Source organism: Trifolium pratense, linkage group LG4 (genome assembly GCF_020283565.1).
Source record: "Trifolium pratense cultivar HEN17-A07 linkage group LG4, ARS_RC_1.1, whole genome shotgun sequence".
Taxonomy (NCBI): Eukaryota; Viridiplantae; Streptophyta; class Magnoliopsida; order Fabales; family Fabaceae; genus Trifolium; species Trifolium pratense.
This window is the reverse complement of record NC_060062.1, coordinates 19,338,669-19,364,950: the sequence shown is the minus strand read 5'-3', so window position 1 is coordinate 19,364,950 and position 26,282 is coordinate 19,338,669. Positions and strand designations below refer to the sequence as shown.

General features: G+C 35.3%; 2 protein-coding genes, 2 non-coding genes and 1 pseudogene across 4 annotated transcripts; 4 read left to right on the top strand and 1 right to left on the bottom strand.

Annotated features, from left to right (window-relative positions):
- Window positions 1-10,033: 10,033 nt before the first annotated feature.
- LOC123924274 lies at window positions 10,034-12,208 on the top strand (annotated as a pseudogene).
- Window positions 12,209-15,844: 3,636 nt separating this feature from the next.
- Window positions 15,845-16,039, top strand: LOC123882618. Its single transcript, XR_006799934.1, has one exon. It is a non-coding gene; the product is annotated as a U2 spliceosomal RNA (small nuclear RNA).
- Window positions 16,040-16,204: 165 nt separating this feature from the next.
- On the top strand, window positions 16,205-16,395 carry LOC123882624. Its single transcript, XR_006799939.1, has one exon. It is a non-coding gene; the product is annotated as a U2 spliceosomal RNA (small nuclear RNA).
- A 702-nt stretch (window positions 16,396-17,097) lies between these two features.
- Window positions 17,098-20,706, bottom strand: LOC123924272 (transcription factor bHLH30-like). Its single transcript, XM_045977113.1, has 2 exons — window positions 19,814-20,706; window positions 17,098-17,778 (listed from the first exon to the last, which is right to left on the bottom strand). The coding sequence occupies exons 1-2, from the start codon at window positions 20,096-20,098 to the stop codon at window positions 17,275-17,277; spliced, it is 789 nt and encodes a 262-aa protein (XP_045833069.1). The 5' UTR covers window positions 20,099-20,706; the 3' UTR covers window positions 17,098-17,274.
- A 522-nt stretch (window positions 20,707-21,228) lies between these two features.
- LOC123924271 (acyl-coenzyme A thioesterase 2, chloroplastic-like) lies at window positions 21,229-26,237 on the top strand. The gene is made up of 5 exons (XM_045977112.1): window positions 21,229-21,756; window positions 21,912-22,089; window positions 23,427-23,893; window positions 24,388-24,516; window positions 25,918-26,237. The coding sequence occupies exons 1-5, from the start codon at window positions 21,307-21,309 to the stop codon at window positions 26,053-26,055; spliced, it is 1,362 nt and encodes a 453-aa protein (XP_045833068.1). The 5' UTR covers window positions 21,229-21,306; the 3' UTR covers window positions 26,056-26,237.
- Window positions 26,238-26,282: the final 45 nt, after the last annotated feature.

The following is a 26,282-nucleotide window of genomic DNA, read 5'->3' as shown; positions in this document are numbered from 1 at the left end:
CTTCTGATTTCTAAAACAACTACTGATCCTGTGAGTTCGAGTGGACCCAGCAATTCGACTGCTTCAGATTCAGAAATCAATTCTTCTGTTCGACAAGACTCTCTGATTTCAAAGCTATATACGGATTTCATCAATGGAGACATCTTGGCATCAGTTGAGGAACACCCTGCTAATGCTTTCAAGCACAAGTCCTTTTTGAACAAGTTGCACAATCCTCAAACTGACCTCGAAACCTTGAGAAAAGTCATCCAGCTCGAATCGATCTTGGACCAGTTTGCTACCACAGTGCAAAACCTGAAACGCAACTCTCAGAAACTTGTTGGTCAACAAGCTGCTTATGATGCATTATTTGAGAAGGCCATGGCTGCTCAATCAAAAGTTGACCAAATGAAAGCACAAGTTCAGCAACCAGGCCTTGGGATTCAAGAATGTACCAACAATATTTCCAAGTGGGAGGCAGAAATAGATTCTTTTCGAGCTGAGATTGTTGATCGAGAGAAAAAGATTCTCGACGAGAAAGCAAAGCGCACAAAGATTGAAGAAGCTGTTGCTGCTACCACTCAAGAATCTATCCGCGAAGCTGCGAAGGAAGGTATCTCTCACTTCAGTGCTGCCACTGTGATCAAAGAAGAGATCAAATCTCTCGAAGACGCAATCAAGATCCAGACTGTCGAAGTTGGCCTTATTAAGGACCATTATGCTGATTTCAAATCTAAGTGTTTGTCTTAGATTTTTCTTTTGATGTTTTGTTTTTATTTCTCGAACAATTATCTGGTTTTGTTTTATTTGGTTTGTAACCTTGACAATTGCCTTTTATGGCACTTTTACTTCGTTTATGCCATTTCAATTTCGTTTCGAATATTTATTCTGTGCTAATATTAACTTCTAAAAGTGTTGGTTTATATTTTTTCAAATACTTACCATTTATATTCAAGGTTCGCTTTTCTGAAGTCAATTCTTCTATTTCATATGCACCATTCGAAAATACTTGTATTATTTTAAAAGGTCCTTCCCAATTTGGAGACCATTTGCCTAAAACTCTATCTTTTTTGTCCATAGGCAAAATAACTTTCCAAACTAAATTCCCCACGTCAAAGGTTTTTGATTTAACCTTCTTATTATAGGCCTTTGCTACTCTTTCTTTTTGTCTACTTAATGTATCAAGCGCTCTTAGCCTTTCTTCGTCTAAATCAACCAATTCATCAAACATCATACTCCAATAATGATCAGTTGGTATCTCCATTTGTCTTTGAATTCTGATAGATTGCAAATAAATTTCTACTGGTAACACAGCATCATGACCATACGTTAATCGAAATGGAGTAGAATTTGTTGATTCTTTAGGGGAATTTCTACATGCCCATAAGACTTGATTTAAAGTCTTGTTCCAATTTCTTGGCTTTTGAGCAATATGTTTTCTGATTAATCCAATAATAATTTTATTGGCAGCTTCTACTTGACCATTTGCTTGTGCATAATAAGGTGTCGAAGTCAAAAGTTTAAACCCTGTTTGCCTGGCGAATTCTTGCATCTTTCGACCAGTAAACACTGAACCTTGATCAGTTGTGATGGTTTCAGGGATTCCAAACCTGTAAATAATGTGGTTTTGGATAAAACTTATAACTTCTTCTTGATCAACATTGGGCAAAGGTATAGCTTCGATCCATTTGGTAAAATAATCAACACCAACTATTATGTACTTTTGATTTTTTGATGATGCTGGTTTTATTTCACCAATTAAATCCAATGCCCAACCTCTAAATGGCCAAGGTTTTATTATCGAATGTAATTCGCTTGCAGGTACATGTTGGATTCCTGCATGTTTTTGACAGTCTTGACAACCTTTAGCAAAATCTATGCAATCTTTCAACATAGATGGCCAGTACATGCCTTGTCGAACTAAAAGCCATTTCATCTTATGGCCTGATTGGTGAGAACCACAAGCCCCACTATGAACATCAGATATTGCTATGTAGGCCTCATTCTCACTAAGGCATTTCAATAGTACTCCTTCGAGGGTCTTTTTAAACAATTCATTACCAATGATCACATAATTTGATGCCCTGTATTTGATCTTTCGAGGAGCACTCCCGATTGGATTTTCCAAATATTCTACAATTGGTTTTCTCCAATCACCATCTATTAAATTGTCAATGACCAAAATTTGGAGTTCATCATAATTCATTTCTTTATCAGAATTATTTATGTCATTTGGTGACATCTCTGCCCCCTCAAGTTTTGGTATTGACAATTCCAATTGCATTGGCTCATTAGAAATCAATTTTTCTTTGATTTCTATTAATTGTTCTAGCTTTGCTTTGGACACTTTGTATCCTGAAGCAATCTGGGCTAAGTCATTAGCTTCTTGATTTTCTATTCGAGGGACATGTTCAATGTCAATCGAATCGAAACGTTTTAGTAACGCATTTGTTATGACAAAATAACGAATCAAATGCTCTTTGATACATTTGTATTCTTTGGTCAGTTGTTTCAAAACTAGTTCTGAATCACCTTTTATTTTAACGTCTCTTGCCCCCAGGCTTAATAATATTTCTAATCCTGCTATCAAAGCCTCATATTCAGCCTCATTGTTCGAACAAATACCATTAATCCTGTATTTGAACTTAGTAGGTATTTTTTGTGGGGAAATTATCAAAATACCTATTCCTGTACCATGTTGATGTCTAGACCCATCAAAATACAGAGTCCATGGTTCTAGAGCAATGTAATTTTGAGGTGATTCGATTGCTGAATGATCAACAATGAAGTCAGCCACTATTTGGCCTTTAATTGCTTTCAAAGGCTTGTATGAAAGTGAATATTCAGAAAGAGCTAAAGCCCATCTCCCAATTCTACTATGTAAAATTGGTTTTAGCAACATATGTTTAATAACATCATAATGAGAATAAACATAAACATCAATAGGCTTTATATAATGCTTTAATTTCATACAAGAAAAGTACAAACAAAGACAAAGCTTTTCAATACTACTATATCTAGTTTCAACATCATTAAGGACTCTACTTAGATAATAAATGGCCTTTTCTTCGCCATTTTCGTCCTCTTGGGCTAACATGCTACCTAATGTGATATCAGATGCTGAAATATACAACTTCATAAACTTATTTCTAATTGGTGGCATCAGAGTTGGAGGATTAGACAAGTATCTTTTGATTGCATCGAATGCTTCTTGCTGATCCTGCCCCCAAGTAAAAACATCCTCTTTCTTGAGTCGAAGCAATGGTGAAAAAGCTTGGGCTTTACCACTTAGATTCGAAATGAATCTTCTCAGAAAGTTGATCTTTCCTAACAAGGATTGAAGTTGCTTTTTGTTTGTTGGAGGGTTAGTCTCCAAAATCGCTTTTGTCTTGTTTTGGTTTATTTCAATGCCTTTTTTATGCACCACAAACCCAAGGAAATCTCCTGCATGCACACAAAAAGCACATTTCAATGGATTCATTTTCAATCCATATTTTCTCATTCTTTCGAATGACTTTTTTAAACAAACCAAATGATCATTTTGTGATGATGATTTAACAATAATATCATCAATATATACTTGCATAAAAGTATCTATAAAATCATGGAAAATTGAGTTCATTGCTCTTTGGTATGTGGCTCCAGCATTTTTCAATCCAAATGGCATTACGACCCATTCATAGGTACCCAAAGCCCCTGGGCATCGAAAAGCTGTTTTTGCCACATCTTCCTCAGCGATAAAAATTTGGTTATATCCAGAATACCCATCTAACATGCTAAGATATTCAAAACCTGCTGCTGAATCTATTAACATTTCTGCTACAGGCATCGAATATTCATCTTTAGGGGTAGCATTGTTTAAGTCCCTAAAATCTATACATATTCTAAGAGAACCATTTTTCTTAATGACAGGAACTATATTTGCTAACCATTCGACATACCTGGCAGTCCGGATGAACTTGCTTCTCAGCAGCCTTTCAATTTCCTCCTTTATCTTAGATAGGATTTCTGGTGCGAATCTTCTTGGTGATTGTTTAACTGGTTTCTTGTCTGGTCGAATGGGTAATCTATGTTCGACCAAATTTCTGTCTAAACCTGGCATTTCATTGTAATCCCAAGCGAAACAATCTTTGAACTCTTTAAGGAGTTCGACCAGTTTATCACGCAGGTCCTTTGGGATATTGGCACTTATGTACGTTGGCCTTTTGATAGAGCCATCTCCAATATCTATTTCTTCCAAAGGATCTTGGGCCTGCATCTTTTGACTGGAACTGGAAGGATCTTTCTCAAATCCTAATGGTTCTTCATCATAGATGCAGTCCATTTTTTGAGTCATTGGCAATAATTTGCCATTTTCACAGTTGTTGGCTTCGATAGCCATATTTTCTTGCAGCATTGTGGCTTCTAAAGCCATCTTTATCTTGTTTTCGGCCATATAAGCCGAAATCTTGGCCCAAGCATTGGGCTTAGTCATCGTAGTATTCTTCAAGGTCCCACCCAGTTGGGCGGACTTTGCCTTCATCCACATGTGGACCTTCGTCTATCTCCTCTCTCTCCCAAATGAATCCATGGGTTGGATCCAATTTGACAGAATGGTAGACATTATCAGCAGGGGCATAGGCATATCCCTGTTCAGTGCATGGCGATATATTCGCCAATTTCTTATCAAATGAGTGCTTGGTTATGTGGTGTGTTTCAGCCCTAAAATAACTTTGATCAGCTTCGATATTTTCTACCACACCATCATCTCTCCAAATACTCACTCTCTGATGGAGAGTCGAAGGCACTGCTCCAACACCATGTATCCACTCCCTTCCTAGAAGCAGATTATAATTGGCCTTCGATGCTACAACCAAAAACAAAGTTGGCCTAACAGTGCTGCCAACTGCCACATCGACTTGAATTGCCCCCAGCGAGAAACCAGTCTCACCTTCGTAATTCGAAAGAACGATGTTGTGAGGGTGCAAGTCAGTAGAGAATTTACCAATCTTGGTAATCATGAATTCTGGCATCAGGTTTACTGCTGCTCCTCCATCAATCAACACTTTGTTGACCCCCACATTGTTTACTTTGGCCTGAATAAAGAGGGGTTTCAAATGATTCTTCATTCCCTCAGTTGGCCTCTCAAAATTGGCCATCTGTTCCTCTAAGCAGCCATTATTCATTACATAATAACACATTGGCTTGTGTAAAGCCAATTCAGACTCATCGAATTCATCCTCCCCTTCAGTCACTTCTGACCACACGTCATATTCAGCAGGGAGGATCGAAACTACGTTCACCAGCACATCAAACTCGGGATCTGAATCAAGGAGATCCTCATCTTCCATGTTCTCTCCTTCAAACTCATTCTCAACCTTTTGATCATCCTCTGGTTGAGTCAATCTTTCTTTCAGAGGCCTTCTAGCCACTTCGACAACCTGTTTTCCTTTGTTGTCTTCAGTCTTTTGAGTCTCTTGAAGGGAGAGCCTTTGTTGGCGCTGATGCCTACGCCATTGTGTGCGGGTCATGGGATTCTTTCCCTTGTAATTGTTTCTGTAAACATACTTCTTCGAATCGACAGAATGACTCGAACTTCCTTTGTCAACAGAATTTCTGACAAAGTTGGATGCAGGACCATGAACCCATTGGTTCATTGGTGATTTGTTGGATGGCACAAAAGTATTTGGGTTGCCCAACCTTTGATGTATTGGTTTAGCATGTGCCATGTTCTGTTTTTTCATTGGCCTTGAGTTTGGCCAATTCTCTTTGTTCCTTCTGAATGGTATAAACTTGTTAAGGCCTTCAGTAGCCTTCTTGTCGAATACAGCACTGCACCTTGGGCAAAGCATCACCTCAGACTTGTTAAGCTTACACCTTTGCAGAAAATCAATCAGTTCCTCTTCAGCCCCAGGATAGACTACTTTCATTTTCTCATAGTATTCATTCTCTGGAATAGAAACTAATTGAGCGCCTCCTGATAAGTCCATGGCATCGATCATCAAGCATTCGACCGGTTCCACATAGGAAGCATCAGATATTTGTAGTGGATCTTCGTCAATTTTCATCTTGTGTCCGGATTTCTCTCCAAACTTCAGCCTTCCATCTTTTAAAGCCTTTTGAACCAGATCCCTGAAAAGAACACATTGTGAGGTTTTATGACCCAAAAAATTATGAAATTTGCAGAAACCTCTTTTCTTTTGCTGTTCAAGGGGAGGCACTTTCAATCCCTTTGGAACAACAATTTGGCCATCAGTAACCAACAAATCAAATATTTCATCACATTTAGTTATGTCAAACGAATAGGTTTTAGCAACAAATTTATCATTTTTGGGTTCGACAGGATTTTTTCCATTCGAAGGTTTTAGTAATTTGCAGACATAGGGAGGGCCAGGTTTTAATTCGGCCACATTAATTTCATTATCCTCTATGTCTCCATAGTTTATCACATATTCCTCATCATCATCATCTAAAGTTTCAACATAAGCAATCTTTTCCCTTTTTTGAAACTTCGATGATCTTGCCTTTTCAGCCTTAAGGCGTTCGACCTGTCTTACCCTATCTGCTAATTGTGCCATGTCTCTTAGATGTTGTGTATCTAATTTCTTTCGAATTGAATAATCTAGGCCTCCCGCAGCCATTTCGACTAACTCATGTTCAGGCACTTGGGTAAAGCATCTGGCCTTAAGTAGCCTAAATCGATTCAAATAGTCATCTATGGACTCTGGTGTCTTTCTCCTGACACTGGCCAATTCCTTCAAACTAATCTTAGATTGGCCCATATAAAACTGTTCATGGAAAGCCCTTTCCAATTGAGTCCAATGCTGAATCGAACGGGGGGGGAGAGTTGTGAACCAAGTGAAAGCATTTTTTGTTAGGGAATTTGGGAAATATTTCAACCTTAAATTTTCGTTATCTGCCAAATTTCCTGCTTCGGCAAAAAATCTTGCCACATGTTCCACTGTTGACTCGGTTGTGTCCCCGGCAAACTTTGTGAATTTGGGGATCTTCCATCCCCTTGGCAATTCAGTTTGTAACACGTATTCAGATAATGGGGAAATAAAGTTAGGCCTATGTAGGCCAACATTGAAACCATTTTGAGTTAAAATAGTTTCGACTAAATTTGCCAAGTTATCTTGTTGCGCAAAATTATTTCTTTGCACATTTCGAACCACTTCGTCAGCATTCTGATTTCGATTAACCAAAATTACTTCAGGCTCTGGCACATGGTGCACCACTGGAGCCGGTGGTTCCTCTTGTACCACTTGTGGTATTTGATCGTTTGGAACTTCATTGTTCACACGAAACCCTTGGTGCTGAACCTGTGTTTGGTTTCGAATGGGCTGCAGGTTTTGGTTAGGCATTGTAGGAGTGCCAAAGAAATCTGCAATCCGCCCCATCTGATGGGCTAGCAACTGATAATTATTATTTGTATTGTTGATTAAAGGGTTCAAAATAGTCCCCAATTGCGAAGTCAGAGTGTTAACCATTTCATGATTACTCTCGTCCATTTGTTGTCGAAAAGACATCATAGTTACATTGGTTAAATTTTGTAAGGCAATATCTCTAGTCCTATTTCCCACAACAGAGGCTGCTGGGGAAGGCATGGTACTCCTGTCAGGATTTGGGTTAGAATTATGTAAGCCTGCCATCAGAGAATCTGGCATTCCTAATCCTGATTGGTTCAACAGAAACGATCGAATGGGGCTCCTTACATCTTCAGCACCAGGCTGACTGCCCCCTATACCATGTGATACTAACGAAGATATCGACCCAGATACAGTCGAACTCGTTGAGGGCATTGTTACCCCTATATTCCCAAAACTGACTGCAGGAACGCTCGAAGCAGATGTTCCAGAGCCTTGGGCCATGACAGTAGCGTTACTAATTGACGCTTGTGTTGGCTGTCCTTCAGGATTTGGGACATTGTTGTTATTGTTTTGATTATTATTTGGTGGTCTAACCATTTTTGATCTAGATTTGACACTAGTTAAATTTGGTAAAGATTTACCACTTCTCAAATGCATACAAAATCAAAACACAAACTATAAACACTAACTGTCTTAATACTTGTAAAAGGATTTTTAGAAAATAAACTTCTTTTAAACAATGTAAATTGCACAAAACAACCCGTCCCACTGGGCGTGCCAATTTGTTTACACTGATTTTTGGTAAACAACCGCTAGTTTAAATTAATTACTTGAGAGATCAACTAGTAAATCTCGGGACAATTGTTTATGCATTTTGTTAAAGGAAACTTGGAAGTTTATTTTTGAAGACATCCTTATTTTATAAAAGAACAATATGTTTAATTTCTTGAAACATATGTTAAATGCAATTAAAGCAAGTTCACTCGAACGAGGGAACCAATAAAAAGCAGAATTGGTAAACGCTTTAAGAAAATAAAGACTTATGAAAAAGTAAATTTGCATTTAGAATGTAAAAGTTACAAAGAAAATGTAAAGGTTCACCGATTCATACATCTTTCTCGAATAACTCGTTTCTCGCTTTAGCATGGATACTTTGAGTGTTTGAGATTTTGTGTAAATGAATTGTGACCCCTACTTCGACTACATATACTTCTATTTATAGAAAATTAAGCAACGTCTATCCTAACGTTAAACTACTAAACTTCAGCCACGCGTCCTTTGCATTTGAAATGAACCAAGGCCTGTAAACCGTTGTAACCGTCGAAGTCGAATCACCCTTAAAAGATAAAAATTGCTCTAAGTCCACAATTCTTGATTACTTCGATTCATTGGCTTCCATCGAAAGATTCTTTCAATCTCGAGCTATGAAACTTTTCCATTAAGATTCTCTTGTTCTTGAAGTCATTAAAGACTAAGGCTACCTAAAGCCATCTCAACAGGTTTTTTATAGCAATAAATGTCTTGGAACTGGAGATTATAACATATTTTACCTTGAGCTAAAATATGGGATAACAAGGGGGTGTTATTGTTATTTAAGAAGACCTCAAGGGAGGTTAGTGTAATTTACCCTAAAATATTATAAGTCCATAAAACATCATTATTTTCGAGTCTTTTATATTCGAACTCGAACAACATCACATTTGAAGGCAAGGCTTAATGAAATAAGAGAATTTTAGATAAAGTCTTCTCTTTTGCCTTCTCAGCTAATAAAAAGATTCATGAACTTCTTTAAAAGAACATTAAAAAGATAATTATCTTTGTGAATACTCCATTAAACTAGATAATGTTTTCTACTTGGACTTGTGAATATTTTTCATTCATAATGTTTCTCATTTAATATATTATTTAAATGAGCAATACTGGAATTGCGCCAATTATGCATTAAATGCATTTGGTCGAAAATTTGAGATAATAGACAAGTAAAAGTAAACTATTCTTTCATAAAATACATAAAAACTTAATCGGACCTTATGTTCCATAAGAGCAGCTCTAATTTGATAGCTATTAAAAATATTACTCCTTCCGTTTCAAATTACTTGTTGTTTTAGAAAGAAAAAAAATTTAAAAAAGTGTATTTTTGCACATTATATTTCTATTATACCTTTATTTTGATTCACCAATAATTTTCTTTTATATTTTTTTCACACACTTTCTCTTTCTAATAAATTTAACATATTATGTACCCAAAAAATTAATATGTTATGTACCAAAAAAAAAAATTAAAAAAACTTTAGTTTTCAAAATATATATTAAATCTTTTACGGTTTCAATAACTACTCCTAAATATTTGCAATTTATATGAGGGTATAATAGACAAAATATAACCTTAAATTATAAAAACAACAAGTAATTCGAAACAATTTTTTTGTAAAACGTCAAGGAATTTGAAAAAGAGGAAGTATTTGATGATATCACATTCAAACATTCACATTCCTCACACTTCTTCGTATTTACGAGTGAGTGTCTAGCCATTAGACTATTAAGAGAAAAAAATTACTTTATTTTTTAGCGCAAGAAAACTTATGACATTTCTCATTCATAAAAAATACTAGTATTATTTACCGTAAAAAAAGATTATTTTGTAAAAAAAAAAATTATATAAAAAGATTATTATATATATATATATATATGCTCGGGATACAATTGTATTGTCTGGTTCAGTTCGTAAAACCTAGTTACTCCCAACTTCATCTCTTTCGCTTCAAATCCCTAATTCCCAATTTCCCACCCGCTCGTACCATGGACTTCTCCAAAAAGCGCAAAACTGAAGAGAACGGCGACGCCAATTCTCCTCCTCTCTCAACCGACGCCGCCGTCACCACCACCCCTCTCACCTCCGAAGACATCCGCAAAATTCTCCAACCCTTCACTCAAGAACAACTACTAGACCTTCTCCAATCCGCCTCCCTCCAACACCCTAACGTTCTCGATTCCGTACGTTCCGTCGCCGACCGCGACACCACTCGCCGTAAACTCTTCGTCCGTGGTCTCTCAGGCGAAACAACCACCGAAACACTCAGTTCAATTTTCTCTTCCTACGGTGAACTAGACGAAGCCATCGTGATATTCGATAAGAACACTGGTAGGTCTAAGGGATATGGTTTTGTTGTTTTCAAACACGTTGATGGTGCTATTCTTGCTTTAAAAGAACCGAGCAAGAAAATCGATGGAAGAATGACGGTGACGCAGCTTGCGGCGGCGGGTTCTGGTTCTACTGGTGGTGATGTTTCTGCTCGTAAGGTATTTGTAGGTAATGTTCCTTTTGAAGTTTCAGCTGAGAGTTTATTGAGTGAGTTTTCTAAGTATGGTGAAATTGAAGAGGGTCCATTAGGGTTTGATAAAGCGAGTGGTAAAACGAGAGGTTTTGCTTTCTTTGTTTACAAAACTGAAGAAGGTGCTAGGGCTTCACTTGTTGAGTCTAACAAAATTGTTGATGGTCATCAAGTGATTTGTAAGTTGGCTGTGGATAACAAAAAGACCAAGCCCGGGCCTCAAAACCCGTCGGGCTATCCGGTTGATAACTCTAATTCTAATTATCATGCTCCTAATCCTACAATGATGCCGCAGTATGGTGCTCCTCCTAATAGTTATGGGCAACAACCTTATGGTAATCAGGTTCCTTCTGCTGGTGGGTATGGGCCTGGAATTGGTGGTGGTGCCCCTCAGTATGGTGGGCCTGTTGCTGGACCTGGGCCTGTTTCAGGTCAAAGAGCACCTCCTCCTTCTGTTGGTGGATATCCTGATGGTTCACAGTATGGTTACCCGACACAGCAGCCTATGCCAATACAGAGACCCCCTCCTGGAGGAATGTACCAAGGGGTGCCGCCGCCTTATTATTGAGGTAATCTTTTGTGTTTGGTTTTGTAGGCAATGTGTTTGTTTCTGTTAGTTTTTTGGTTTTGTGTTGTTGTAGTTTATCACTTGCATTCAGTTTTCAATTGTTTTTTGAAAAAAATGGATTTAGGTTCGTTTATTCATTGATTATCTGTTTGAAGTTTCGAAACTATGTTAATGTCATTCACTTAACTGGAAAGCTTTGTTGGTTTGGGAGTAGCCTATGTCCCTATCCATCAGTAACACGCGTGTTTGTGTGTGTGTGTTGCTATTAACTGATACTTGCAAGTTGATGGATTTTAAACAAGTGAAGTTTCTTTGTTCTGGGTTCGCTTGTGACAAGGGCCTCTTATTTGATGGTTCCTCCATCTTATCCATATGCTTTTACAAATTTATTGGCAATGTTAACTGGGTTTAATATGTTTCTTCAAAAAATATCTTGTTCTATGGTTGAATGAATAACATTTGTTTGTTGATTGTATTTAATTTTTAGTGATTATGATGATTTATGACAGTTCCCTGTGTTTTTTAAATGTTAATTGTTTGTTTGAGTTTTGAATAGGTGTTTCATTCAAGCTTGCTTTGTGATGGCTTCTTGGGCGCTAGTGCTTTAAATGGTTGTGCTGATTTCGTGCATGCAGACAATGAAATTTTTGGTCTTGGTTACATGGACTGCTGTTATTTGTTGCTGCTTCACTACCTCTGCTTCTATGTGTTATGGTGCTATTTGCTCTAGGTGCTAGTTAGCTTACATAACTTGGGGTAGTTTTTTAATGTAGTACTTATGTGGAATTTTTGTTGAACTTTTTGTTTGGAGTTTTTTACTTCTTCAATTAGCTTGCCAAGTTCTTGATCAAGTTGCAAGGTGCATTATTACATTGAATATGAAATGTGTTCTCGCTGTCTATGCTTCTATGTGCATAAATGTACTATGCGTGGTTTGTAATGGTGATACCTTAATTTATTTTTGATGTTTTATCTTTTTACCTTGTTATTTGCTAGTATATGTTGATAATGGCCAGGCTTGTGTGATGTTTAATTTTTTTTTTTTGAAATATCCTTTCGATTTGATAGTAAACTAATTTTGTATCAAGTCATATCAGAAACCACTTTAATCAAGTCTTGTGGAAACACCTTTGATGATTGTTGCCTTGTTTGTTGTGGGAATCAAAGTTCAAACTTGATGTGGCAATTGCAATGCCATTTATTTTCGTGCGTAAATCCATAATTTATATACATAAACATATAATGATGATTTCTTTAAGAATGTACTATTTCTGAAATATTTTTTCAATATAGGGAAATTCAAAGAGGATGTTTTGTTATTTTCACAGTTCATGATTTTTACAATTTTGATTTGCCTTGTGTAATAATCATTTGAGCTTTGTCAAGCACACATAAAGTGGTTGTTAACATGCCATAAGTAATAAGAAAAGTATTTATGCGTTGTGATTGATTGCCAAAGCTTGTAAGAAAGGAAAGCAAGGTAAGGGAGGAAGCAAAATAACAATCATTAATCTTTGTCTCTCTTTAGCTAAAAATAGGATATGAAGATAAAAAGCATAACAGAATGTTTTGGTTGTTTATACCTTGTCTTGCACTATGCTGCACTTGTGTATGGTGGTGTTTTTGTTAGGGTTCTAGAGGATATAAATAAATATCTTAGAATGAATAGGCAAGTTGCTATGCTATAATTTGGTGTTTCTTTTTTCCCCATTAGTCACTTTTCGGGCCAAATGACATTGTTTGTTTGTTACATCTTTAGGTCTTTCTTTGTTTTCTTATTTTGATTTTCATGACTTCTGTATCAAACCTTGTGGTATGTTTTTGACTTTTTGTTGTTATTGTTGACATAAACCTTATGATTGTTATTGCCTTTGCTATTTCTAATGATTTTTGAGGTGGTTCCTGTCCCATTTTCTATTTGGAGTGGATCGGCCAACACCGCGTTGCACTTTTCCTCTGAGGTTAGGACGCAGGGCTTTTGAATGCTGGTTTGGTCCCTCAAATGTCTAGTGTAGGAACCAGGCTATTTTTTGTATCATTCTCTAAAGTGAAAGTGACACAATTACCTTGTAACATATTATGAAATGAAATATAAATAATGCTAATGTTAGGTGAAATTTATGAGATGAATGGTTCGTTATAATGCGTATATGGTGCACTTGATTTTATTTTTACGAGGTTATGCTTTCACGGTTATAACCACTTAAGAATTTGTATCGTTTCAAATAAATAGTTTGGATACTATTACGAATTTGAGTACTAATCAAAATAGCTATGGTTCAATGTTAAAAAACCTTGAGATGCCTGTGTATGCATGTTTACTTTGTGAAATGAAGTCTTGATATGATAACTTTTAGAGGGTTCTTGTGGTTGTTGATCAAATGGAATCAGAATGAATAGTTGAACATGATACCACTAGCTATGAACCTTTTTTGTGTGGGTAAAATTGACTTAAGTTGAATCTGATACCATTCCTTTAAGGTCATTTGGTGTACCTGTTTGTTGGTACACGGGAGTTCTAAAATTTGGGGAAACATTCATACATGTAGCCTTGTCTAAAGGCAAATTAATCTGTTTTGTGCTTGTTGTCTAATAGGGAGATTATTTCTGCCAAAATGATTTGAATGATTATCGATTGTTAGAGAGAAATCATAAAGTATTGTAATAAGAAATACGTACTAAGAACCCTCACTTTTAACACACTCTTATGATCTTATCACTCGAACCATTCTATTTTGCTAGTGTACATGCTGGAGATTGGATTGTGCTTATTATATCTCAATTACAAGGTTTATAAATGTGGTGTTATTAACTCAACACCAAAGCAATTTTAGAATGAGTATTTGGGTGGTTTGAGTTTGGAACCAAAAGACTATTTTTCAAATACACAGTCTCGTTCTAATTGTCTCGTTGGTTATAGATGATCAAGAACATGTTGTGACATGAAATGTGTGATTTATTTTACATTCATCATTTTCTATATTGGCTATCAAAGATAGCACAAATCAAGAGGGAACATGAATTGGCAAATTGAATCAACTTCAAACTATAAAAGAAATGGGGAGAAAAATAAAAATATAACTTAGTAAGGTAAACTCCTTGAACTTGTGCTGATGAGCAAACATTTTAACTTGGAAGATTTTTTGTCTGCATTTGCTCTGAGGTATTGTTTCCACATTCGTAAGCAAACTTTCTTTAACCAAGTTCTTCATCATTCTCATCCTTTCTTTTGTCTCTCTTTGATTTTGGGGACCTGAATTTTGGGTTATTTGCATATCATACTTAAACAATTACAATAATTCCATTGCTCTTTTTTGAGCTCAATGGCTCCATTATAAAGCTACTTCAAGAAGTACATGGACACTACCCCACTGTACTATTTTACCTCTCGGAGATTTCTTTCACTGAGGAAAATTCTAAGAGGATTGGTATTATTCCATTAGAAACAATTGGTCTTGCATTCTCTAACATAGCAGACAAATTGCAAAGCTTGCAACACGCGACTTTTGGCGTCAAATTTTGAGCACCAGTTAAGAATGTCTTTAAGAAATGGCAGAACGTCTATTGAAGCATTAGGGGGGGAAGTTCAGTATAGATGACAAGGAATAGATCAAGTTTGCAAATTCACTTGTTCATCTTCAGGGTCAACTCTTTGAGACAGTTTTTTATTTATTTTTTTAACAGCAAACAAACATGTATATTAATAAACTGGAATAGCACTCGATTTAGATAGTTTAAATAATATTATAGCCTCCAATATCAATGTCTTGTCCTGAAAAAAGAACCAATGTATCATGTCCTGAAAAAGTTCATCGACATGTCTCCTCTCACCTTATCTTATGATCCTAATTTTTTAACTATAATAGTTAGTTAATTGCTTAAAATTATTGAGGTATAAGCATAGCCTGAACCAATTCAATCATTCATTTTATGGTTCTGCACTCACTGTAATCCATTAACCAATTACTCAGATATATTTATATAATAGCCATTAACACTTAAAGAATTAAGAACTCAAATTTGAATTGAAGTCAAAGTTGCACATTAAACTTACACTTAACACACTGTGAATGTTACTGACAGCAATGTGACAATGCTGTATTGTTGTTCAAAGAAATTAAGAAATCTGAAACTTACATGTAACTTCCATTAGCTAGCTATATCAAAGCTTTCACTCTGACTCACTGCCGGCTAGCCATCGACACCAACAGGGACACCACCCCAAGTTCAGTCATCAACTTGGTGACCTTGACATCTTCTTTAGCCAACATTTCAATATCCTTTGCTGCTTTCTCTTTCTCTTCCCAGTTCCCAAAGTGAAACTTCTTCACACATCTTTGCATTAGAATCATTTGCTCATCCTTATCACTTCTCTGTCTCTCCATCACCTTGCAGAGTTGCAGCGATTCGATATATTCAACCTTCAAACTTTCTTTTTGTTGTGTCAATTAATAGGAGGGGTGGTAGTGGCACAAGGAGAGAGATTTGTTTCTTTTTATTACATATTTAGACTTGATTGCAAAGTGATGTTATTTTCATAAGTCCCACATCGCTCAAAAGTATCGAAAGCACAAAAAGCCTTGCTATAAATTTAAACTTTGTACAAGGTTAAAAGCATACCTTTCTCGGCCTTTTGGCTAAGATCAAGTGTAGTATCTGTTCTTATCAGTTTAATATCTGATATGTGACTCATTGAGTCACACGATATTAAATTACTTTTTTTAGGGGGAGAAACCACTACAATAGCTTGCTATTGGGCTTCTCAAGTGTCGTCTTTGCGTTGCACTATTGCATCGGCTGGCGCACCCCACCAATACCAGTTCAATTTTTGTAAATTTCTCATTTTGTTGGGCTAAAGTAAATTAGGCCCAATTGAGAAAATGATAGATGTCAGCACTAAAGATTCCAAAATAAATAGTTTTATTAATGTTAAACTGTCGCTTTTTTATTATGGATTAATAAATAGTTTACGATTCATACCTTTCTCGGCCTTTTGGCTAAGATCAAGTGTAGTATCTGTTCTTATCAGTTTAATATATGATGTGACCCAACGGGTCACACAATATTAAATTACTTTTTTAAGGGAGAGTCTGCTAAAGTAGCTTGCTACTTGAGCTCTCGAGTGTCGCCCATGTTTTGCACTATTGCATGGGCTGACGCATCCCACCAATTCAGTTGAAATAGTTACCTTTTGGGCCATATTTGAAATAATTTGACCACCAATTTTTTTATTTTATTTTAGAGTATTTCCTTATAATATATTTTTCTACTTTTTTTTTTATGTTCATTTCTTACTTGTAGCAATAAATTATACAATGTTTTAAAAACCGAACCGGACCGGCCGGTCCGACCACGAACCGGTGCCCTCGGCGGTCCGGACGACTAGCAAGAACCGCTAGTCAGTGGAACCGGTCAAAAACCGGTGTGAACCGGTGTGAACCGGGAAAACCGGTGAACCGGAAAAACCGGCCGGTTTTTCTCTCACTTAAAAAAAAAAACTGATTTTTTAATAAAAAAAATGATGGATTGAAAGGTTTTTTATTTTGACAACACGATGGATTGAAAGGTTTTTTATTTTGACAACACGATGGATTGAAATTGAAAGGTTAAAAAATCAAAAATCTTTTCCTTTCCAACCATTGACTTCTAATGTGGTGAAGGTTGCTAATTAAAGCTCTTACTAGTGATAATGTTAAAAAAAATTCTATTATATTTTATTATTATAGAAAAATTATATGAACGGTTCAATATAAATGGTTCAATAACGGTTGAACCGATCCGACCGGTTGACCCTTGAACCAGTTGTCACAACGGTTCGACCTCCGGTCCGGTTCTTAAAACATTGAAATTATAAATCTTTTGGCACATGTTGGACACTAATAATTTATTAAAATGTATCTCCAACTGTTCCACATATACTAATAGCAACTTCAACATAAGCCATTCTTAAAGTTCTTAACATTACAATAACCTATGAAAAATCCAGATTTCAATAGATATGTAGCATGATACAATACAACAAAATAACAAATCAAATGGTCAACCCTTAGCATGAGCAACAAGATCCATGGTTGCATGAGGAAGTAGATGTTTCAGCAAAGCACATTCTTCTCCTTTTGTTTGGATATGAAGTTCTAAGTGAAAACTCCATTGAACTATAAGCCTTTTCCAACACAGAATCTAATGCTTTATGAACAACATTTGCAATACTTTTACATGTTTCAACATTAACACTATTATCCCCTTTACAACATGTAAAGACAAGCACATTCTTCATTCTGTTTTCCAATGTTGACATTTCAACCTTCACTAGTTGAAGTTGAAGTGCATCAAGTGCTTTTTTGAGGTCAGAAAGTATCTCAGGTTGGTAATCACAGCAGATAGTTGCTTTGTAAGACATGCATCCATGTCCTAATTCAATATCATATGGTTCAACTTTCACTTCATCATCTTCCATTGGAATGAGAAAACCTTTGCTTGCTTCCATTGCATTCTTCTTCAATTCCTTCACTTGACAAATCACTTTAGCAAGTAATGTGGCTTTGTCCATCTACATTCATTTTTTCAAAAAGAAAACAAACAAATGTTATTTGTCTCTGTAAAAAGGGTATGGTAATCCTGAATTCGGTCACGAAGTAACTATAAAGTCTAATCAAGAATTATTTCTCTCAAAAATTGAACTCAGATTATTTCGAACGACTCGTCATAGAGAGAGTTCATTAGCCGCTTGAACTCAATCTGTTGCTTAATTTATATGCAATTTTAGTTCTTGTAAAATACAATAGTATTATATTAATAATGTCCGGTTATCAGAGGAAAAAAGTCCTGATAATCCGAAGTTCGGTCACGAAGCAAGTAAGATCTGAACAAGAATTGTTTCTCCCGGAAACTGAACTCGAATTCTACCGAACGATTTGTCTTAGCGGAAGCTCATTAATCACGTGAACTCAATTTGGTTAATTTATATTCAATTTATACAATAGTATTATATTCTTTGTCCCACATCACCATTATGAGTTAGGCAACAAGTTAAAGATAAATGGCGGTGCAACTAAACAAGACAATGTCATATATAATACCACAAGAAATTGACTGTGTCATGTCATGCCATCCAGAAAGAACAACTGGCATGTACACAACAAAACTTGAAATCTGATTATGATGAAAACATTTTTTTTTCCAGGTAGTCTAGTAGATGGAATTTTATTTTTATAAAGGTGAATAAATGAAATGTTCGGGGTTCGAATCCGACCTATACATGTAAAATGTGATATGCCTACCGGTTGAGAAGTTCACATGAACTTATTTTATTTCTTTTGATGAAGACCATCAAATTAAAATACCTTATCAAAGTTGACATTCTATAGTGTTTAATGTTTTGTACTTTTGTTCATATGAGCTAATCAAGGAAGTATTATTTGATATACTATAGTACAGTACATGTGTAATAATTAATTAATGAATTATTTATACTTTGGGAGCATAGAATAAGAATCCTATAAAAATAGATTATCATGAACTATAAGATTTGGTGAGGTTCTTTTGTCATAGAGTAAATAATTTGCACATTACATAACAAAGTGATGCACCATGATAGTTGACTTTAGCAATTAGTAACTTTAACAACAAGTTTACCACACAATGACAACAATGATGCAATCAGAATCACTTAATTTAATTACAATTATTACAATAATGCACTTCAAATTTCAAACATGTTGTAACCAACAGACTGAGCTCCATTTTTCTTTCAAAATTATCAAATACTTATGAAAGGGAAATATATGTTCCCAGCAAATACAATAAGCATAAGAAAATACTTTTTTTTTCCTTAACCAATTATTTTTTATTCTCATCTCTGCCTGAAATCTTGTATTGTCATCTTTCTTAAAACTTAAACTGGTTTAACCCAAAAATCAAGACTATATTTGTTCCTCACCCAATATCAACTTCTCATTAAATCCTTTTTCTAGAATTACGCAATTTAAGTGTGGAGAAGTAAAGAATCTATGGTTCGAAACACTTACGGTACCAACTTCGCATTAAATCTACTACTCACTTTGGTCCTTATTATAAGAAAAAGTTAGTATTTAGGATCCATAGAATATTTGATGTATCTGATTCATACATCAAACATTCTATGAATCTAAAAAAAATAAACTTTTTCATATAAAAATTATCGGAGGGATTAGTTCCCTAACTCATCTCCCATTTGCATGCATTTCACATAGACTAATTAAGCATACTTCTTATCTTATCTATGAAGCAACCACAAAGACACAATATTGACATATAGACAACATTAATAGTTTAACCAAATTGAAATGATTGAACGTAAGTAACTTTATCTATCGGTGTCGAATACTACTTATAGATACACATGTCAGACACAAGACCCGCCTTCAATTTGAAGTGGCAGTGTTACTGCTACATAGTTCTTATGCAAGATAATATGCTATTTTGATCAAAATTTTCAAATAGAAGATTTTGACAAAATTTTAAAACAATTTTACAATCAAAATGAAATCATAAAACTAGCAACAACAAAAACAACTTTCTAAGAAGGTAAAGAAGAAAAGAAAAACCTTTTGATCAGTGGAAGTCACAAGGCCACGCAATGTTGCAAGATGACCGTTTATTCTCTCCCTCCTTCTCTTCTCTGCTTCACTATGGTTCTTCAAAGCAGCTAAAGCTTTAGCCTCAGAAATATCATCTTTACCAACTCTTTCAGTTATAGGGCACTTCACCACCTTTCCCTTCCCACTCTCTAAAACACCATTAGAAGTTCCAAAGTTATGCAAAGATTGATTCAATAAGCCCAAATCATCATACCCAGATGAAGAAATTTTGTCATAAAAGATGTAACTCATAGTTCTGAAATTTGTAGTGTGCTTGATAGTTACTTGGTCCAATGGTGATTGGCGCTGCACTTGGTAGGAAGCACCACGGTTCGATCCCAGCAACTGCGATCGGGAGAGTGCTGAAACCACTTGATGTCAAAACTGACCCCAAAACCAGATTAGGCGGTCCAGTGGACCGGATACTGGTGGTTAAAACTAAAAACAATAGTGGTGATGCTACTTGAGAAAGAGAAGAAGAAAACCAGGTGGACGAGTAGTTGGAGCGAACCAAAATGAAAGCTTTTGAAGATGAAAGTTGTTTTGTTTGTTGATAGTGTTGTTGTTGGTCATAACTTCCATACTCAAAGAAAGATAGTTGAAAGGATTAAAGGGAAAGTAGATTAATGTGAAAACATCCACATTTTCTTCTTGATGATATTGAGTTCAACCATTTTGTACTGTTGGTGGGAAAAGACAAAAGAAGGGAGACAATTTTGAGATTTACTCTGCCTTGGATTTCAATGAAAGAACAGAGAGAGAAAGTACAGTGCTGATGGAAACAGAGAAGGTTTCAGATAGATTGAGATAACCAATAACCACTTTTTTTGAGTTTTTGAAGTTATGTAATGTATGGAGCATAAACATTGTTATCATGTTAACTATTTATAATACTTCTATTATGAATGGGGTGGAATAATGGGACCCGGTTTGTGTGAAAAGGCAAAATAGATTTTTTTTTATTATTTTGAATAAATCGGAATTTTATCCCTATTTTAAAATACATAACTTTATCCATATTTTAAAATCCTGAATTTTACCTTTTATTTTATAATTTTTTGGATTTTGTCGTTCTAAAATTCTGCACAAAATCTGTTTCTGAACCTCAACTTCAAAGTTTTGCACAAAACTCAATTTTAATCAATAATTCACCAAATTGGTATCAAAATGACTATAAGCGAGTTAATTTCTTATAGAATTATGTCCCACTAAATCTGGAGTTATAGAAGAATTTTTTTTTTTTTTTTTTTTTGGTACATAAAGTTTTTTGGGACTAAAATTGCAAAATTGTGAAATTTAGAAAATTTTTTTTACTAGTAAAATTTAAAGAGTTAAAATCATAATTGAGATGAACAAAATAAAAATAAATAAGAAGTAGTTAATCTTCTAAAAATTATGATAGAAACTTTCTTTACAACAAAATTCATTGATAACATCCATTGATTCTTCCATGCAATGCAATGCAAACATTCAGAAAACCAAAACTATCTCAATTTCATCACCTTTTCAGATTCACACTCAATTCTCTCTATCCATTGAATCAAACCAAATCCCTATCCAATGATTCCAAACACCCAAAATCAACATCATCACTTCCAAATCCCATCGATGCAGGTTCATCTAATCGCAAACCAATCAGTTTATGGCCAGGGATGCATCATTCCCCAGCTACTCATGCTCTATGGGAAGCAAGATCCACCATTTTTGAAAAACCCATTAATGGTAATACTAATTGCCATGACCCATCTTCACTTGATCCCAAGTCTCCTTCTCAGAGTAGGACCAGTATCTTGTATAATTTCTCTTCTGATCCCATTCTTCGTGAGCAATATAGAAACCCTTGGAATCATATTAGAATGGGGAAGCTTGTTGAGGATTTTGATGCTCTTGCTGGAACAGTTGCATTAAAGGTCTTATCTTTTTTTCTTCTTTTATTTTTTTTTTGAAATTGAATTATGGGTTTTGTTTGTTATAGGTTTTGAAATAGTGGGTTTTGGTTATTTTGTTGAAATTGATGATAAATTCTGAATTTTTTATGTTTTATTTTTGTGTTTTGTGTGAATAGCATTGTTGTAATGAAGATGGTAGTACAAGGCCTCTTTTATTGGTTACTGCTGCTGTTGATAAGATGGTTCTTAAACAACCAATTCATATTGATGCTGATTTTGCTATTGTTGGTGCTGTTACTTGGGTTGGAAGGTCATCTATGGAGATTCAATTGGAAATGATCCAGTCACCAAATGGTACTTATTAATTGCATAATCTATGAAGCACCGACACTCATTGGATTAGGCGTGTTCCGGTGCCGGACACTCGTCAATGTTTGACACTGACACACATGACTATATCGAATCATGTCATTTTCTCAAATTGTTATCGGTGTCGACGTGCCTGTGACTGTGTCATGTCCGTGTCAATATTCGTGCTTCATAGTACATAATTAATAGTGATACATATTCATTCTGCTTTCTTTACTATTGTTTTCATATTGTGGGTATGTTTAGATTAGTGGTATAGGATGGAATGAAGTGGAATGGAACAAAATGGAATGGAATAGTCTAGTCTAGTCAGATTTTTTTAAAATGGGTGTTATCCTGGATTGTCAATGGTGGGAAATTCTTACGGGTCATTGTAATCGTTCCATCTTAACCGTTTGATAGAAACTAGACGGTTCAAATAGTGGTTTTGACAAGTTGTGAGCTTAGAATCATAATTGTTTGATCTTGATTAAACGGTTGAGATCATTGACTGACGGCAAAAAGACCATTTATGTCATTAAGTGCTTACAAGCAGACACGTGACATGGTGCATAATACATGTTTTGTGTCATGAATTTTGCTCAATTGCTTTTTTTGTGTGTGTTTGATTCATTCATGCTTACATTCATTTGATGAAGCATCTAACGATTGTCAAAGTGTGGTAGTAAGAACTTCAACAGTTATATTTGATCCCTAGATAAACATCGGTATTGCTTGTCACTTCCCACGGACTTAATCATCTCTATAATAGTTGGATGAGTTTGTACTGCTAGTGAATTGGTATAGTTTATAGTTAATCTGAAAAATATCAAATTTTAGTCTTGATTTTTTTTCTAAATTGGTGAATGTTGATGTAAAACCGGCAAAAGTTTATTTTGTATCCTGTCAAATTCTACATCCTATTACAAATACTGTGGGTACATTTTAGTCCATATCAGGGACTAAAATGACTGACATATGAATTTGTTTCTAAGTGATCAAATAGGTCTGTCTTTTTTCTTGATGACCACTTTCTGCCTCTGTTCATAATACATAGATTAGCATAATGAGAAGTAAAATTTCAGTAACAGAGTGATTGAGCATTTTCAGATAATACTGGATTGCTTTTCTTGTCTCTTAGTATATTTCAATTTACTAGTAATATTAAAATAGTACAAAGAAATTGAGCACAAAAACCAGTTCATTATGTTGTAGTTTTATAAGCTCAAATCATATCTATGTAAATTTAACGCCATGTCTTTTGATCGTCCAACAATTCTGCATGGTATTGGTATCTATCGCTGCTGATTTTTGCCTAACAATACATTGAAATTTGCTGATAGGGGATCCGAATATCTCAAACTCACCTGCAATTGTAGCTAACTTCACATTTGTGGCTCGTGACTCTGACACGGGTAAGGCAGTTCCAATCAACAAGGTCTTACCTGAAACTGAGAAAGAGAGATTGCTCTGGGAGGAAGCAGAACAGGGAAACATATCAAGGAAAAAGAAGAAGGAAGAACAAAAACGGGGAGAGAGTGGAGACAATGCCAGGCTCATGGCACTATTAGCAGAAGGGCGTATCTTCTCAGATATGCCGGCATTAGCAGATAGAGACAGCATCCTTATGAAGGATACTTGCCTACAAAACTCTTTTATCTGCCAGCCACAGCGAAGAAACACCCATGGTCGTATTTTTGGGGGGTTTTTGATGAGAAGAGCTTTTGAACTCGCATTCTCAACGGCTTATTCCTTTGCTGGTGCAGCACCTCATTTCTTGGAAGTTGATCATGTTGATTTTTTTAGACCTGTAAGTAATCAACTAGGACACTCACAATTATATAATGAACTGAATTTCATGGTTATAGGATTGGTGTTAAGATTTAAGAATCAGCAGTACATCCCGTTGTTATCTTTCAACAATGAAACCCTTTTCTACAGAAACAGATAATCATGATCAGACCTCATTGATGTGATTTTATTTGAGAAAGATAACAATAGAGGATATGAATGAGTAGCTTGTGCAACAAGCTATCTCATCACTAAGTGTTTGTTAGAAGTTTGTTAGATCAGTTATGCAATGTGGCTTAGTTAGTTAGATTTTCATTCCTAGTTTGTATTGGATATAAGCTTGTACTTGCACCAATTCATGCTCAATGAGAATCACTTTTTCCTCATTCTAGTTTTATCTCATGAACATTCATGAATGAATGTGTACATTTACTGATAAAAGATTTAGTAGAAAAGAACAGCTATATTGGCATTTAAGCAGGGCATTGAACTGAAAACAACTTGATGATGCAGGTGGATGTTGGAAGTTTTCTTCGTCTCAAGTCTTGTGTTCTGTACACAGAACTTGACAATCCAGCTAGACCACTAGTGAATGTGGAAGTAATTGCGCACGTTACAAAGCCTGAACTTCGATCTAGCGAGGTGAGCACTGGCCTTAGCCCTCTATTATATATTACTTGTTAAAAGTTTCTAGATGCACATAAATTTCCTTCTCTCCGCACCCCAACAAGAAAAATGTAAGTAGTTTACTAATTTGTGTCCTGTCAAATTATTTTAAGAATCCCAAATTATTAAGTAGTGAATTGCCAATTTAGTCCCAAGTATTGTGAGATTACACAATTTGGTGCTTGGAACTAATGAAATTTTAAAATGAATCCTTAAATTGAAAACCATTGATCACATCAGTTACTATACTTACAAATTGCTTAATTTAGGCTGCGAAATTGTTCAGGGAAACTAATATTACCCAGGATTTTATATTTTAAAGATCATTTTGAGAAACTTAATTTATTTTAAGAATCAAATTGTTTTATCCATTATCTAATGCTAATCTAAGGAGTAGAATACAAAAATAAGTGTCTGTAAGGTCTAACATAACTGGCAAGAGAAATGCTATGGTGACACTCTCTATCACACTCTACTAACACACACCAATTATACTTAGCCACATCATCTCTTTCTTTTATTCTTTCACTTGCTAACCGGTTGTACAGGTAGCAACATTCACTCGCAAAAAGAAATGCAATACTTTGCCTTTCCCTTCTCAGTCTATGCTCCTTCCAATCTGTCTCTGTCAAACTCTTATGGTTGTTTTATGAAACATCATTAGCAACCATCGTTGATTTCAAAGAACCCATTTACAGTCTCATCAAATTGGAAGTAAAGATTCAACCTTTTACCAAATACCCATCTGCAAACAAGGGAACCCAGATAGGAACCCTCTACTGGGGTTTAATGAAAGGGTTTTTTTTTTTTTTTTTATGAACTCAATGAGAGAGATTTAAACCTTTGATGTGTGAATTCAAGAAAAATGTGAAGATAGATTTTGGGGGATTGAATAGTGAAATGGGGGTAATGAATTTGTGATTTCAATCACTACCAGAAGGAATGTTTGTCCCTGGAAAATGTTTTCGATGGCAATCTTTTTACATGTTCCATGGTTGAATGCTGCTGAACTTGAAAAATGGAGATGGTAGGTTGTAGTGTACAGGGAGATGAAAATCTTATTTCTTTCTTTCTTTCTTTCTTTTTTGTAAGTTAAAATCCAAATAATAATAATAATGGAACCGGTAGCAAGTTAAGGAATGGAAAAAGTATATGACATGGCTAAATATGATTGGTGTGTGTTAGTGGAGTGTGATAGAGAGTGTGACCATAGCATTTCTCTAACTGGCAATGTCCAAAGGCGTGTATTAATTTTAGGTGGTGTTTACCACTAAGATAAGAAAAAAAATACAAAAATGAGCGTATCATTCTTATTCAAGACTCACATTCATATATTATTAAAGCATTTCACTTCACTGCATGTTTTTCTTGAAACAGGTATCCAACAGATTCTACTTCACATTTGGTGTTGATCATGAAGCCATTAAAAATGGATTGAGGATCCGAAATGTTGTTCCTGGTACAGAAGAGGAAGCACAAAAGGTGCTCGAGCGCATGGATGCTGAGAACTCTTGATTTTTTGTTCATTCATTCATTCATTCAGGATGGTATTATAGATACACTTTATCTAGGAGATAGAAAACACAATGTTTTGTATAACTTTCTTGATTATGTCTAAATAAATACAGTACTAGTTGTGCAATGATCTAGGAAAGTGAAAATCAATAAAACATGTTTTATTCTTTCTGGAATTTGAAGTAACTTTTCCCTTCGAACATCAAAAAATACTTCTACCTATTTTA

Excerpts from the sequence above, each read along its gene's own strand:
- LOC123924272 (XM_045977113.1), bottom strand. The coding sequence starts at position 20,098 with ATGAGTTACATCTTTTATGACAAAATTTCTTCATCTGGGTATGATGAT. Across the intron at positions 17,779-19,813 it reads TGACTTCCACTGATCAAAAG|ATGGACAAAGCCACATTACT; the intron begins GTTTTTCTTTTC and ends AAATGAATGTAG.
- LOC123924271 (XM_045977112.1), top strand. The coding sequence starts at position 21,307 with ATGCAAACATTCAGAAAACCAAAACTATCTCAATTTCATCACCTTTTC. Across the intron at positions 21,757-21,911 it reads CTGGAACAGTTGCATTAAAG|CATTGTTGTAATGAAGATGG; the intron begins GTCTTATCTTTT and ends TTGTGTGAATAG. Across the intron at positions 23,894-24,387 it reads ATGTTGATTTTTTTAGACCT|GTGGATGTTGGAAGTTTTCT; the intron begins GTAAGTAATCAA and ends TTGATGATGCAG.